The 15,277-nt window shown below is 40.3% G+C and overlaps 1 protein-coding gene across 1 annotated transcript in view; it reads left to right on the forward strand.

Moving 5' to 3' along the window:
* Positions 1–15,277, forward strand: part of spock3 (SPARC (osteonectin), cwcv and kazal like domains proteoglycan 3) — a gene marked incomplete at its 5' end in the record, with an annotated part of 34,561 nt that continues 19,284 nt past the window's right edge. The window contains 2 exons of the mRNA XM_072669548.1: positions 1–93; positions 14,695–14,734. Of these exons, the coding sequence (XP_072525649.1) occupies positions 1–93; positions 14,695–14,734 (133 nt within the window). The remainder of the gene's footprint in view (positions 94–14,694; positions 14,735–15,277) is intronic.

Below are 15,277 nucleotides of genomic sequence, written 5' to 3' on the forward strand. Positions count from 1 at the left end.
TCGGCGGCGCTCCCCGGAGCCTCCGGCCGCGACGACAGCGGCAATTTTCTGGACGACAAATGGCTGACAGGACGGTGGGACAAATTTCGAGACGTGAGTAGCGTTTGTTTCGTGGCTTTAACGGTCCGGCTTCTCGGCTGCGCTGTGTGTATATATATATGTGTGTGTGTCTGTGTATATATATATATATATATATGTGTGTGTGTGTGTGTGTGTGTGTGTGCGTGTGCGCGCGCGCGTGCGCGCACTGCTCGTGTCGCCGCGCTACGGCTCTTTGAGTTGGAGCTAGCGAAGGTTAGCGTTAGCTCAGGGCTCGCTTTCTCCGCAGTAGCCTCTCTGTGCTAATCGACCGTTTGCAGACACACACACACACACACACACTCACACACACACACACACTCACACACACACACACACACACACACACACACCTCGCAGCAGTGTATCCTTTAGCACCAGCGTCACATGCGTCATGACATGTGTAGGTCAGTCATAAGCAGGCGAGTGTTGGTGTGTGTGTGTGTGTGTGTGTGTATTTAACTCATTGTTGGGACCAAATGGTTTGAAACATGGAAGTGTGCAACATTGTGAGGACCTTTTTTATTTATTCAATCAATCAATCAATCAATTCAATCGATTTCTAGTCCAATACAAATGCTATGCTATTCTGATTATATAAGGATTGTAAGTATGTGTAATGAGGTAAACAATATGGGCAAAAGTATTGGGACACCCGCCTATTTGTTGTTTTTTTCTGGAATCAAAAGCAAATCCTGCATTTGTTGGAGTAACTGTCTCTACCGTCCAGGGATGAAAGATACATTGGAGCATTGCTGTGAGGGTTTGATTGCATTCAGCAACAAGACTTTAGTGAGTCCTGTTCTGATGGCAATGTCTTAACATGGACTAGACAAACTGTGTGTGTGTGTGTGTGTGTGTGTGCATTTGCACACCTGTGTCAGCAATGAGTGCAACTTAAAAAGTAGCTGAATGCATCCATTAGAAGGAGTGTCCACAAATGTAGTGTATGCAGTTAAAGCTTTGTATTTTAGTAGTTATGGCTTCTTTTTATGATAATGCCAGGAAACCTAGTTAAGGAGGGGTGGGCTCGTACTGTCGGGGGTGGGCACTCTGGGGATTGGTAAGGAGCACAGTTCTGGATGTTTTTGTAAGACAGCTGTAGCTCAGGAAATGAGACAAGTGCCCTTGTTTTGCATGAGGACACTGCAGTATTTCTAAAAACGGTATGACTTCTAAACCAACATAAGAGTTATTTCTAGTTATTTCCGTTACTGGTGACAAGGTCAGACATGTTTCTTAGCACAACAATTTAGCAGCACATAAAGATTAGAAGCAGGAAGTCAGTAGGTTTTCATGTAGAGTTAGTTTTTTTCTCCTCAGTGGACGATGTGCCAACATGCTGGTTTGTCAGAGAAATAGGCCTCTTATAGGCTTTCAACTGTTTTTGAACCTGGGGAAAACCAACCTACCATCAGCATGAGTATTTGACATCTAGTTAACATCAGGTAGAGTAGTTAATGTCTAGCTAACATCAGCTATGTTAGTTAACATCATTAACATAAACTACAATCATTAACATCTAGGTACCATCGAGAAGAGTATTTAACATCTAGTTAACATCAGGTAGAGTAGTTAATGTCTAGCTAACATCAGCTATATTAGTTAACATCATTAACATAAATTACAATCATTAACATCTAGGTACCATCGAGAAGAGTATTTAACATCTAGTTAACATCAGCTAGAGTTGTTAAATTATACCTTTATAGCTAGATTAGTTAACATCATGCAAAACGTCAGCTAGAGTGTTTAACATCTCACTATCATCAGCTAGAGTAGTAAACATCTCACTGCGATCAACAAGAATAGTTAACATCTAGCTAACATCAGCTAGAGTAGTTATCATCTAGTTAACATCAGCTGTTTAACATCTAACTATCATCAGCTAGTTATTAACAGCTAGCTAACGTCAGCTAGAGTAGTTAACGTCTAGCTACCATCAGCACGAGTGTTTAACTTCTAGTTGACATCAGGTAGAGTAGTTAACATCTAGCTTACATTAGCTAGGGTTATTAACGTCCAGCTACCATCAACTAGAGACTGTTAGCTAGATTTGTTAACATCTAGACGTTCCGTTAAAGTAGTTCACTGTAGTTCTTGAGGTTGAAGATGGTTTAGGTGTAGCCACGGCAGCATTTAGCGTTTAGTAATGCAGAAAATTGAGATTCCCACAAAGACAGGAATACAGGTCTGTGTGTGTGGGGTTTTTTTAGAGACATGGTCACTAACTTGTCCTTGTCTTAACAATGCTGTCATTCTTCCAAGAGCCAGGGACCACGTGAGCCTAAAGGCCTAGATGTTCAGTTTCTATGCGATGGGTCAAATTAAGCATGTATGACTCAGATTAAGCCTAGAGCTCAGACTCGGACTAACTGTTAGTGGACACTCCGTTCTGAATCAGTTTTAGTCATGCACTTCATCTGCGTCCACAAAGACGGGTGTTATCGGGTTCGGAGGGTGTAGGAACTCTGGGAAAGGGCTGTGCGTTATAGGCACAGATGTTACGCTCTCCAACTCGGTTATGTTCTAGATAATGGCTGTATAATCCAGTTGATTTGCTTATAAACAAATCATATGTAATGATATTGAGCCCTGAGTCTGATGATATCTATTGAGCCAGAGGACTTCCTGTTCCGTGTGTGTGTGTGGGGGGTAATGATGTTTATGTAAGGGCTGCAGTTTAGACTCTCTCATAGGCAGTATGCTACGGTATTTCCAGGCAGCGCCGAATCAGCCGATGCTGCTTTGCTAACTTCGCCTTGGAACCAGACCAAGAAAGCTATCTCTCTCTGTCTCTCTCTCTCTCTATTTCTCTTTCCCTTTGCCTCTCCCACTCTAATTCAGTGCATATGCATGACCACTAGCATTGCCAGATACGTTATGGGATTAAAAGCTAATTAAATCATTCAGAACCATTCAGAACACTGTAGATTGTTTATTTAAATGAAATATTAATATATAATACATTTCTGCCAGTCCAGTTCGGTTCACAACATATGTAGGACCAGCAGCATTGTGGTCAGCGATGACCGTGAAGGCTAATGGAGAGAAGCCTCTGTCTCTCATTAAAGGGCAGTAAAGATTAGGTGAGAGTGTAGATGCGACACTTCAAGGTCAATCAGTAAACAGAAAGAGATTTCTGCAGATTAGTATCTCACTAAAGGTCACTTACTGAGACGCTCCATTTTAACCCCTTACGCCTTGTGCGTAGGCCCACACTTCTTTTCGTCACTCTCATAACTACATTACTATCATAATTAACAATAACTTCGTAGGCCCTAGAACAGAACCTTGTGGGACGCCACAACATTTTATTAATTAGTGAATATTAAACCTAGGGTTCATCAGGTTAATCCTTTAAAGCCTGACCCTAGTTCTTTAACACTTCATAATTAAATATTAAGTATAAAGAATTATGTAATGAACACACTGATGCTGCAGAGGTCTCAAAAACATGTGAATATGTGTCAGAAGTGCAAAATGGGTGCATGAGTGCAGGCTCTAAACACCTGACCATTGGCTTAAAACTCATGCAAGTCAACACTTTGGCATTGTAGCTGAATTTAATGTTGTATAAAGGGTGGAAGGATGTGTGTGTGTGTTTGTGTGTGTCTGTTGTTTTGTGTTGCAGACAGGCCGTGTCACTCACACCCTAATCTCAGAGCCCAGCATTTCTGAGAATTGTACTTTAGGCAACTCAGGGCTGAGATTCTTGGAGCGTAGCCACGTTACTTCACTTCTACGTGAGCTGGAAATCACCGTCGTAACCCCACCCCCTCCTTCGCTAAGCCCCTCCCACTCTGTGCTTCGTGCTCTTATAATTCCCGCCCACTTAAAACGCCCTCGGCCGAGAATTACACATAGATGCTGTTGCTTTCTACAGTTGTGACGATGTGATTACAAGCACACATTCATGCACTGCAGTGTCAAAACAGGCCTTGCTTGTTAGTTGTTGTGTGTGTGTGTGTACTTGACCGTCAGCCATAACACCCATCCCAGATGTGTGTGTGGCAAAGGCAGGGATGAATGTATGTATGTTGTAACCTCAGGCAAAACAAGTCTTGCTTGGGTGCATGGTGTGTGTGTGTGTGTGTGTGTGTATGTGTGTATACATGTTCATAAAATATGAACACCAGAGTTTAAACGCCACAGCAGTCAAAACTCCCCCCTAAGGGGTGAAATGAATGTGTTTATTAAGTGTGTGTGTGTGAGGCATCTAAAGTGATGTGTGTGCATGTGTGTGTGTGTGTGTCTGTGCACGCTTTGATCCTCGTGTGTTATGACATGAGCTTGGCAGAAGCCGCGTGTCTGATTTTCCTCAGGAGACCCTTCTAAGATTTTACCAGCCCAAACTTCAAAAAACGCTAGATGACAATACAGTTTGCACCTGGTAGACTGTAATCTCATATTACTGTCAAATTATCGCGCTGTATTATTTAATGTGCTGCGATCAAACAGGATTTAACTTGAACAGACATGCTATGAGAGCAGCAGTGTTCTCCGTATTGTAAATGCTGATATGAGGATTAGAGGAGACATTCAAAGGCAGATTTCTCCAGAAGAAGATTAGGACCGTCGCTATTGATTGCGTGATAATCAAGCAAGCAGTTAGGAAGAATAGGCCAAACAATTAGAATGGACTGAAATAGGGAATTAGTAACAAATAGGGATGCTCGATCCATTTTTCTGCCCTCTGATCCCATCGAGGACCTTAATACAGATCTGATTTTTGTGTTCCTATAATTAGAGGGTATGCATGTGACGCCACAAGCCGTGGGAGTCACTATGGCCATGCTCGCTGGGTGGCGCAAAGTGTGAAGGCCACTAAAACATCCAAAAACGGGAAAGAGCTGTTGTGCGACTGATTCAGCGGGAATTCTGAGCCGACCTTTACAGGCTGCTGAAATCTCAAGAGAAGGTAAAGAATGGATTGCTGCAATTCGTAGAAACAACCGGATTCCAGGCCCCAAAAGTGTTGGGGCTCAGTGAGTGGTGCAGTTGTGTCCTGAAAACAGGTGGGGGAAAAACAACTTAGCAACATGCTAAGCTCAAGTAAAAGGGAAAGCAAGCAAACCTTGATGAAGCGGTCTACTAAAGGAGCCTGAAAACAGTAAAAAAAATACGCTCCTAAGATCATTCACTCGACTCCTGCTCTCAGAGGCTTTATCCTCTCAACATGTGTGCTTTTTTGGTCATTTGGATGGATTGCAACAGCTTTAAGTCTAAGTCTGACTAAAGGGGGCACGTTCCAATGGGAACGTGACATTATTGCATGCACTCTATGATACAGCCACATAGTTTAGGTATTGTGTTGCTAATTAGTCCTGAAGTAAAAGCATTTTGTTTTTAGAGAACAGTTTTAAAACAATTCGATTTTCTGGACTGATTTGGTTTGTTTGGTAGCTGACCTTTTTTAACCCTCCTGTTATGTTCAGCTGTAAAGAACAGCAATAACGTTCCCGGGACAAACTGAACCACGCTTAACCGTAAAAGTAGATAACGGTATAATATAATGATATAAAAAGTAGATGGTCCGGGCATGCAGTTAGTTCCTTAGCTAGGCTAAGGAACAGCTATAGCTGTGGTCTTGGCATAAAAGATGATATACAGTCACAAAATCATAAACACATAAAACACAATCATAAACACAAAATCATAAACACAATCCACACATCAGCTTTTTATACAGGGTTTTAATCCAGTTTTTGCTGGATGGCAATGCTGGATTCCACTAAGCAACACAGGCCGCGCTAACGCAGCGGTAGCGATGTTGCATGAGCCTGTCAGCTGGGCTGTGCCAACCCTGCGATAGCGATGTTAAATGAGCTCGGCAGCTGGGCTATGCTTACCCCACGGAAAGTGATGCTGGAATTTGTTTCTTTTAGGGAGCTTATTTTCACTTTACCACTGGGTAGCAGGCATGAATATGGCCATTTTTTTGGCGCTTCTATAAAATAGTTTTGATTGTATATATATATATATATATATATATGTATATGTATATATATATATATATATATATATATATATATATATATATATATATATATATATATATATATCAGTATATTGCCAGCTCTAGTTTAGATGCCTGTAGGGTTGGGCAGTTTAAAATCAATCATTCAAAATGTAATCAGGAGAGAGAAGCTGGTTAGCATTAGCTTGGTTATCTAGTTGCTGTTGAAAGGACAGAAGGCCTAATTTAAGTTTTTTTGGGGTTTGGATTTTTAGCCCACAGCCCAGCATTAGCCCAGCATTGCCCAGTGTTGACTAACTGCTGAGCTACAGACACAAGTGACTGGTGCTGGAGGAGCAGAAAGGTAAAATCAGACCGGGTCTGCTGTGTTCAGACTGGCAGTTGACTATCAAGGCTTAGACAAACTAGCTTAACTACCATAGCACAGGTTCATCCAGGTTCGCTTGCTATTCCTTTCAGTGGAACTAAACTAGCAACTATGGTGGTCTTGTTTTTTCCCCCACCTGTTTTCAGAGTGTGACATCAACAATCAGTGAGCACTCACAGCGCCCCCGCCCTGTGGCTCTCGTAAATGCATATGGGGTGATTGAGCATATTTGGTCGTGAACTAGATCGACACAGAACAGAAATCCGACACGTCAGACACGTCATTTTCAAACATGTAATTCATAATTTTGAGATACCGTCAACATTTTAAAATATTGCTGTATATGCTATTACCATGATGCCACCCAAGCCTAGATGTCTGTATACGAAAGTATTGGTGCTAAGTTCATAGAAATTAGGCTGTTTTTTGAAAGTTGCTGTCAATCAAGCTTTGGTTTGTACTGTAAGAAGCGGGAGACGAGTTGGGGAATTTAAAATATGCCTCATGCAAATTGCAGAGTAATCACTGCCAGTTCGTAGAGAATGTTAATTCTAATCAAGACTTTTTTTTTTTTAGTCGAGTAATTGAGCTTAATCTAGTAATCATGACAGCCCTAAACAAGATGATATTTGCATGGGAAGCGTCTGTCGCATTTCACTGACATTCACGGTAAAAGCCAGTATGTCATTCCCTTTTCTGACTCCCACTTTCTCGCTCTCTCTCTCCTCTCCACCATCTTTCTCTTCCCCTTTCTGCTCCTCTTCTGGGCTGTGTCACCTCGTCTATACCTCCACTCTCGTGTTTGTTCCCTTCTCTTTGTGGTCTTAATGGAATGCAGACTGGCAGCCCCTGCTTCAGGCCTTGCTCTAATGGAGAGAGAGAGAGAGAGAGAGAGAGAGAGAAAAAGAGGGAGGGAGAGAGATATATAGAGAGAGAGGGAGAGAGACAGAAAGGCCATAGATTTAACCTTGCCATGTTTATGAGTCTAACCTAAGGACAATCCACTTCAGCAGGCAAAGGCAGACACATGCACACACACGCAAGCACACACACATAGAAACACACACACACACACACACACACACACAGACACATAAAAACCTTGTTGTTAGCATTTTAGACAAACTAACAGCTATGTTGCTAAAAAGCACAGTCCCATTACTACACACAAAAGTTATGATGAGCAAATCTAGGTTTTTATGTAGGGCTGTGTGTTGGCAAGAACCTGGCGATGCATCAGGTACATGGTATGACACCACGGTTTTACTGTATCACAGGACATGGTATTTCACACTTCTCCTGCTTGTTGTTGATGATCTTCTGTTGTTGTTGTTGTTGTTGTTATTATACACTGACTCTTAAAGGAATGAAAACAGGGTTATTTTGGTTGAACAAAATAGTAACTATAGTTTATAATTCATATTAATGGAAGTAGATGTAAATAATGCTGCATGTGAGGTGGAGCTCCTTTGAACTGGTTTGTTTACAGTTAATGATGTGATAATGAATATTTTCATTATGGATTGATGGATTAATCTGCTGATATTTTCTCTATTAATTGATTGATTGCTTGGTTTTTAAACTATTAAAAAAAATGTGGGATTCTCTGCTCAGTTGCATTTTTTTTCCCAGTACCAGTATTAAGCAACCCTATTCACGATACAGGGATTACGATTCAATTTATTTCAATATATTGCGATACTGAAAGCAAGACGATACATTTTTTTAATTAAATTTTGGGAAAACTGTTATAATAAAAAACCCACATTATATTATATAAAAGAAACGTTTTTTAACTTGTAAACTATTCATTATTATTAATAATAATCAATACTGTGTTCTGGAGAATCGCTAAAGTATTGCTAAATATATTATCAGGATATCAGTATTTTATTACAGCCCTTGTTTTTATGATAACTTTTTTTTCTAACTTAATGAAGTAAATCCTAAGAGTAAGTAAGACATGATTTGGTCATGATATACTATATGGACAGAAGTATTGGGACACCTGCTCATTTATAGTTTCTTCTGAAATCAAGGGTATTAAAAAAGAGTTCATCCTACTTTTGTTGGAGTAACTGTGTCAGGGAAGGATTTCTACTAGATTTTGGAGCATTGCTGTGAGGATTTGATTGCATTCCACAACAAGAATATTATTAAGCCTCCCAACTCATGCCAAAAGTATTGGATGGAGCACTCCAGATTCAGCTCCCACAGTTCAATGCTGTGGGGCTTTATACCCCTCTAGCCCACGCCTGGCATTAGACATGGTGCCAATAGGTTCATGTTGATCTGCTCCAGAGTCCTCTTCTTTTGACAGTACCTCTCTACAGAGTCTAAACAAGAAAGGGTGTCCACAAATATTTGGACATATAGTGTCTCTATTATATGTTATAGTAGCTTTTGTATGTGTGTTTTTGTGTTGTGTGTGTGTGTGTGTCCATGACTTGAAGGATTAAAGTATTTATTTGGGAAAGTATTTGAGTGAGGTGAAGGAGCAAAAGCTGTGTGTGTGTGTATGTGTGTGTGTGTGTCATAAAGAATGAATGATATGAGGAAGGTAAGATGCTTCTGGCACTTTCTGCCTGAGAGAGCAGCCCCCCTGGCTGCCCTGCATCCTGCTCACAAAACTCTCCAACACACACACACACACACACACAAAGAATACCCTGCCCTTCTGTATGTCCATGTGTTAATTATGTGATATGATTTGAATGAAGCTCCTTTTTATCCATTGAACTGTTCTCACTAATACTCTAAATCTCTCTGCTGACTTTTCACCCCCCTACACGCTTTCACCACTCTTATATATTGTATATGTGCTCATATATGAGAAACATCATTAAAGTGATTATGGAAAGCTTCATGCTGGCATCATTTACATTGCTGAGATGGTAGTAATAATCTGAAGGGGTGAGTGTGTGAGTGTGTGTGTTTGTGAGATCTGTTTTATTAGGATTTAGAGTCCTGTGGGCAATGCAGGATAGGACAGAGCAGTTCATGCTTTCATTTCTCTCTCTCTTTCTCTCTCTCATGCAGTAAGTACACTCCAAGGTTACAGGCAGCGGTCATATTATTTTATAGTCAGATGGAGCACTGCTAAAGCAGTAGGGCCACATTTAGACACTGCCCACTGCGCCCTGCATTGTTTTCCTGCTCTAATCGACCTTAACGTTCATTTAAAGCAACATTATGCAGCATTTTACCCTAAAATCGCAGCTTCAGAATGACAAACATTTTTTAGGTCCTTTTATACATACAGCATCTTTGACCCACTGTGAGCTGACTGTTTTCAAGCTGAAAGTACAAGCTTTACAGCGCTAGGATAGTAACGCTAGCTGAGGACAACTGGCCTTAGCATTTGTTTGTTTACCAGAAGACTAGCTGTGTGTTTCTCTGGGTGAATTTCAAGTCACATATGATCTACTATGCCTGTTTGTGTCCCGGCTTCTGTTTCTGTGCTGGCGCTGGTGTGCGTGCCTCCACTACAAACAATGGTTTTGAATTTTTGGACATGACGTGGTGCAGCGCATTGCTTGCAATGCTTGCAAGGACTTTGTAACAAATGCTGTGTAGAGCATGTCCTTTAAGGGTGGCTCAAAGTGCGAATAACACTTGCTGACTGTCGGGGGAGTCCAGGAGCAAGAAATATGCAGCATTATGTAAATATTAGTTACTACATTTGTACAAACACATCACTTCAGTAACCTTTAATGAGCAGTTTTAACATGCCAACAGGCGCAGGTGCAGTACTCTTATTGACGCGTTAATTCTGGCACTTGTATAGCCCTGTTGCTTGAGTGTGATTCATTGCTGGCTGATTGACTGCCTTTAGTTCTGTCTTTTTTAAAAATAGGCTTTAGACAGTCAACTACTGGAGATCCCACATCTCCTGCGGAACCAAAAATGTCGTTGCCCACGTTTGTGATCCAGGCTGCTGTCATATCTGCCAATTTGGTCGTTCAATACAAAGATTCGACTAGTTTTTCCCCATGTGGGAACATATTTTTGAGTATTTAAAAAATCATTAAATCAGTCATATTATTTTAGGCAATTTTAATTACCAACATATAATGTCGGGCTGCAATATGGATTTGTGGAATATTGAGACAGACAGCAGTATGTATTTAGGTTTAACATAGGCTCTTACAGCACATTTTATTTTTCATTTTAGTTTAAGCATTAAAATCGTTTCTTCAACAGAATCAGCCTACGTCTTTATTTATCTTTAACCATAAAAAACTCTTTAATAAATAAAACTAAATTAACTAAAGAAATGATTAAAGATTTGAAATATTTTCAGATAGTAGGGTAGGCCTGACAAATTTGCGGCATCGCCAGGTTTGAAATAATAATTTAATTTGTCATTAAATATGAATAAACTTAGCTGTAAACGAGAAATATGAAATATTTAAGATGATAAAGTAAACGCTTGTCTTCAGTCTCGCTTCTCTTTTTTACTTCACAACAAACAGCTAATAGGTTTAAAAGGAAAGACTGGCCTGGCCTATGTAAATCATACTTGGTCATACTTTCACATGTTATAACGGACCCAGCAGAGAAATACAGAACATGTATTTTGCATTAGCCTGTAAATAAACGTAATTAAATCTGCCCAGATAATTGGATAATGGCCGCCTACAGCAGCTTACCTGTTTCAAGTGGTTTGCTGTGTTAAGTGTTGTTGAAAGATAAGTGAATTCCTGCAGATAGAGCTCACATTTAAGTTTGTTAGGATTCTCCTTCAAAAATGCCTCCATACTTTAGACCGTCTCTGAACCATCGATATTGCCAGCCCAACTCACCACCCCCTCCACCTCAAGCTTCTCAGCTTCAGCTTGCCTCAACAGTGAACCACCAGTGCATGCTGTCACGTGGATTTTCTTTTAGCAGGCGCCAGCAGGGCCAGATATTCAGCCCCACTAGAATAAAAACATATATTTAGGATTCTCATTATTTAGAATTCTTCATTTAAATGTAATCCTTGTGCAGTTTTGAAAGCTTTTGTCTGTTTTGCCAAAAAAAAAAATTGGCTCATTGACTTTCAGATGCCAGCCCTAGAAAAGTTATTAGTAGGTGTACTGTGCCTTTTTTGAGAACAGAAAAAAAACATCCATTAAATTTCTGTCATATTTGAGTCATTTCTTCATCGAACACAAAAACACAAAAAGGGCAGATGTGTAGACCTGAACCTGTTGATACCAAATGTACTAAAAAAAAAATCCTTGGTCAGCTGCTCAGCTATCTAGTTAATTATGTAATTACATGATTAGATTCCTATACCAGTGTAGCGAAATGGCAGTAATACCAGTAATAAGAGTAAAAGTGGTGGAGAAATACAGAAAAAGAGGAGGAAAGAAAGCAAGAAAGTGGGAGGCAGAGCATGTGTTTCCTATGAGAGTCTGTTGACTGGTCGCAGAGCCTGGGGCTTGTGTTGTTATAGCACAGATGAGCTAGTATTGAAATCTGGGCACGCTTCAGACTCAGTGGGAGAGAGTAACCAAACACAAACGGTGATCTGGGGCACCACAGCAAGGGCTGGCAAACAAATCCACAGCAACTGAACACTAAAGGAGCCTGTTCACTCGAGAAGCTGTTGCAGATGTTGTTTGTTCATTCATATATCGATTTGTTTATGTATTTATTTATTTATTGACTCTGTCATTGGCTCTGAATAAATGTTTACCAACCTCCTTGAGAGTGAACACACTGAGCTTGGATCAGTTGAATATTTTAATCACAACAAGGTGGACCTGTATCAGCTCACTCTAAAATCAATTCTGTTTGGACTTAGAATCCTGTGGGCAAAACTTTTTTATGTTTTTATGTAAAAATCATTTGTGCAGATTGAACATCACATAGAATGCAGCATAAACACAACCAAAAGTAAATAATGTAAACAACACAGCAGCTGATACTGACACTGTACTTAATACTAATGCTTGTATAAAAAGACCAAAAATCTAGTTAACACAAAAAGTTAACAAACAATCCACTATGACATGGATGGTGTCTTCTGTTTGGTTGCCTCTTTAATTTAGAGTGGGAGATGCTAATGTCGCTAACAAACAATGGATTACAACTGTCATCGATCTCATCTCTTTAAATATACACTTAAAAACGTCTCTTAACCTGCAATTTTTTTTTTTCTTTTTCGTAAATTGGCTTGAATAGACCATATTTCAAAATTCTAAACTGGAACTTTATTTAGTTACATGCAGAAGTTGATTTTTTTCATGTTCATTTAAAACATAAAAGATCCCAGAATACCCAAAAAAAGCTAGATGGACTAGTTGGACACCAGATGGACAACAGAACTGGGACACCAGAAAGTCTCTTCTGTCCAGGGAAGACTTTCTTCTAGATTTTGGAGCATTGCTGTGAAAATTCGAGTGCAACTAATTACTTGTACAAGACTTCTAGTGACATATCTATGTGACTTCTAGTGCCAGGACGTACGCCCATCATACAGAGTGCTTTAGTGCGCTCGTAAAAGTACAGTGTGAACAAGAACTAACCGGAGCAAATGTATACAACGTAACAAAAAGTCGAACTTTGGTTAGGACCTTGTTTCGGACTTCCGGGTGTGAAAACGTGAAAAAATTATATTATATTCTGGGTACTATTGACAATAGAACGTGCCACAAACCTACATAAAGCCCCAGTCATGCCGGAGAAATAAAATACACAAAAATACAGTAATATACCGTAAAACCTCTAGAATCTTCAAAATAAATGTCTGGTTTTACCGCCCAGCTCCAATGTGCAGATAAAGTTAATCACAACACCACGATGCTCCTTCCAGTGCAAGACGAATTTAGAAACACACAATCAGATGAGGGGGGTGGGTGTGTTCTTACAAGGCTGGAGAGGTATTAGAGGAGCTATTGGAGACTGTAATAGTTTTCTTGTGGTGTTGCCTCTGAACTGAACACTTGCACTGATACACACACACTCTCTCTCACACACACATGGTAAAACAGGATGGCCGAGAAATGGAAAGGTAGGAGTCTAATGTTTTAAACTGCCAGAGGGCCAGTCAGTCAACTGACCAATCAGCCATTTCATATTAATATCCGGCTATCTAACACAATATGTGTGTGTGTGTGTGTGTGTGTGTGTGTGTGCCTGTAATGCCATATGGAGCTATCAGAAATGTCAGTCTTTAGGCCTGCATCGACAGGAGCGAGGACTAACAGCTGTCGGAATCAATTAAGAATGCAGTCGAGTGTAAGCTAATTAACTAACCTGACAGCAAATCAGAGACAGTCTCCTCACAGCGGCTGACGTGCAGTTCCAACATGCCTGTTTCATGTGTATGTTTCATGTTCGTGCTGGTTTGTCCTTGTGTGTGGGTGTAGGGTGAACTAGCCTAATGTGGGGCAGTATTTGCATTTTGGGCACTTCCTGTTTGAAGATTGCTCCACCCTAATAATCTAATGCTGCGTTCACGTGCTATCGGAATTATGGTAAACACGAGTTCCCGACCCGACATGAACGCCCCCTCAAGTCGTATTTTCTAGTGGGACATTCGAGTTGACGTGATCTTCAACCTTGTAATACTGGTACTGGATGCCACAGAATTGATTCTTTTTAACAATGCAGCCTGCCGTTCATGGTTGTTTGCTCACGTTATTGTAATCTGTAATCTTAAATGTGCATTTAGCTTGACATAGTAACAGTGCTGTTTATCGTCCTGTCCATAGCAAACCGGCTACTCTGCTAGGCCGGTTCAAGTTATTTAACTTGGCCGCTAAATTAGCCGCCATATTTCATCTCTCTCTCCAGAAACAAAGCACTTGAACGTCACATGCTCGCAATTCTGCCTTCACAAGTGGGAAGTAGGATCCTCCGTCTAGCACGTGAACACAGCATACGATCCGACATTAGAGATATCATGTGAATTTGATCACAGGCCATCACAGCTTGTGTTAACCCGTGGTTTCACCGACTTGTTTATTTGAGAAAGACCTACACTAAATTAGGCTCAGGTGTCTTTATTAGGTGTCCTATGCAATTTACCCTATGTGTATCTGAGTGTCGCCCACTAATGATGTTGTCTATTTGCTTTCTCTCCAATGCTTCCTCTGCACTCAGGAAGTAGAGGTTTGTCTGAACATGTGACATTATTTTCTCAGAAGCACACACCCTAGGAAAGGTCAAGGAATTGATAGTTTTGTTACTTTGTGTACAACGTAAGCAAGTAGTTACTAATACAGATTATGGGTTCATCGTATTGTCGTTTTGACCTGTGTTATTGTTGTTACAGGAGCCTGGATCATGGAACCCCGGAAAGCCGTTCGATCAAGGTATGTAGGTCATTTTTTTAATTTAAAGGTGCTATTAAATGCATTTGTTTAGTATAGTTGTTCTTTCATGTATAAATAGTAGGCCTGCCACTTTGGTTGGGCTGACAAATGCTCAAATGAGGTTTTACAAGCCTGTTTACCACCCTGTTATTTTACCTCAGAATGAAACAAACAAAAAAAAAAAATATATATATATATATATATATATATATATATATATATATATTTTACAAAGGGCTGCTGAAATAAAGAAAATCATTTTATTAGGTTTATTGACTGGTATACGTCACAGAGACCACAGTACCACAGTAGCCGCATAGCATAGCCTAGCCTAGCCTTACCAAGCATAGCTTAGAACAGAATCAAGAACAATAACATTCACACATTTTGTAATTATTCCCGAGTCTTAGCAGATAGTGTTGCTGTCTTCTCCAGGTCCTCTTGGTTGCCGGTTGGCAAGGTGTGCAGTTAGCTAGCTGAAGAGATTGTACTCTGTCTGCCTAGCATTAGCTTTTAGCAGCTCCAGAGGCTCCCACATGCCAG

The sequence above is a fragment of the Salminus brasiliensis genome, chromosome 24 (genome assembly GCF_030463535.1).
Source record: "Salminus brasiliensis chromosome 24, fSalBra1.hap2, whole genome shotgun sequence".
Classification (NCBI taxonomy): Eukaryota; Metazoa; Chordata; class Actinopteri; order Characiformes; family Bryconidae; genus Salminus; species Salminus brasiliensis.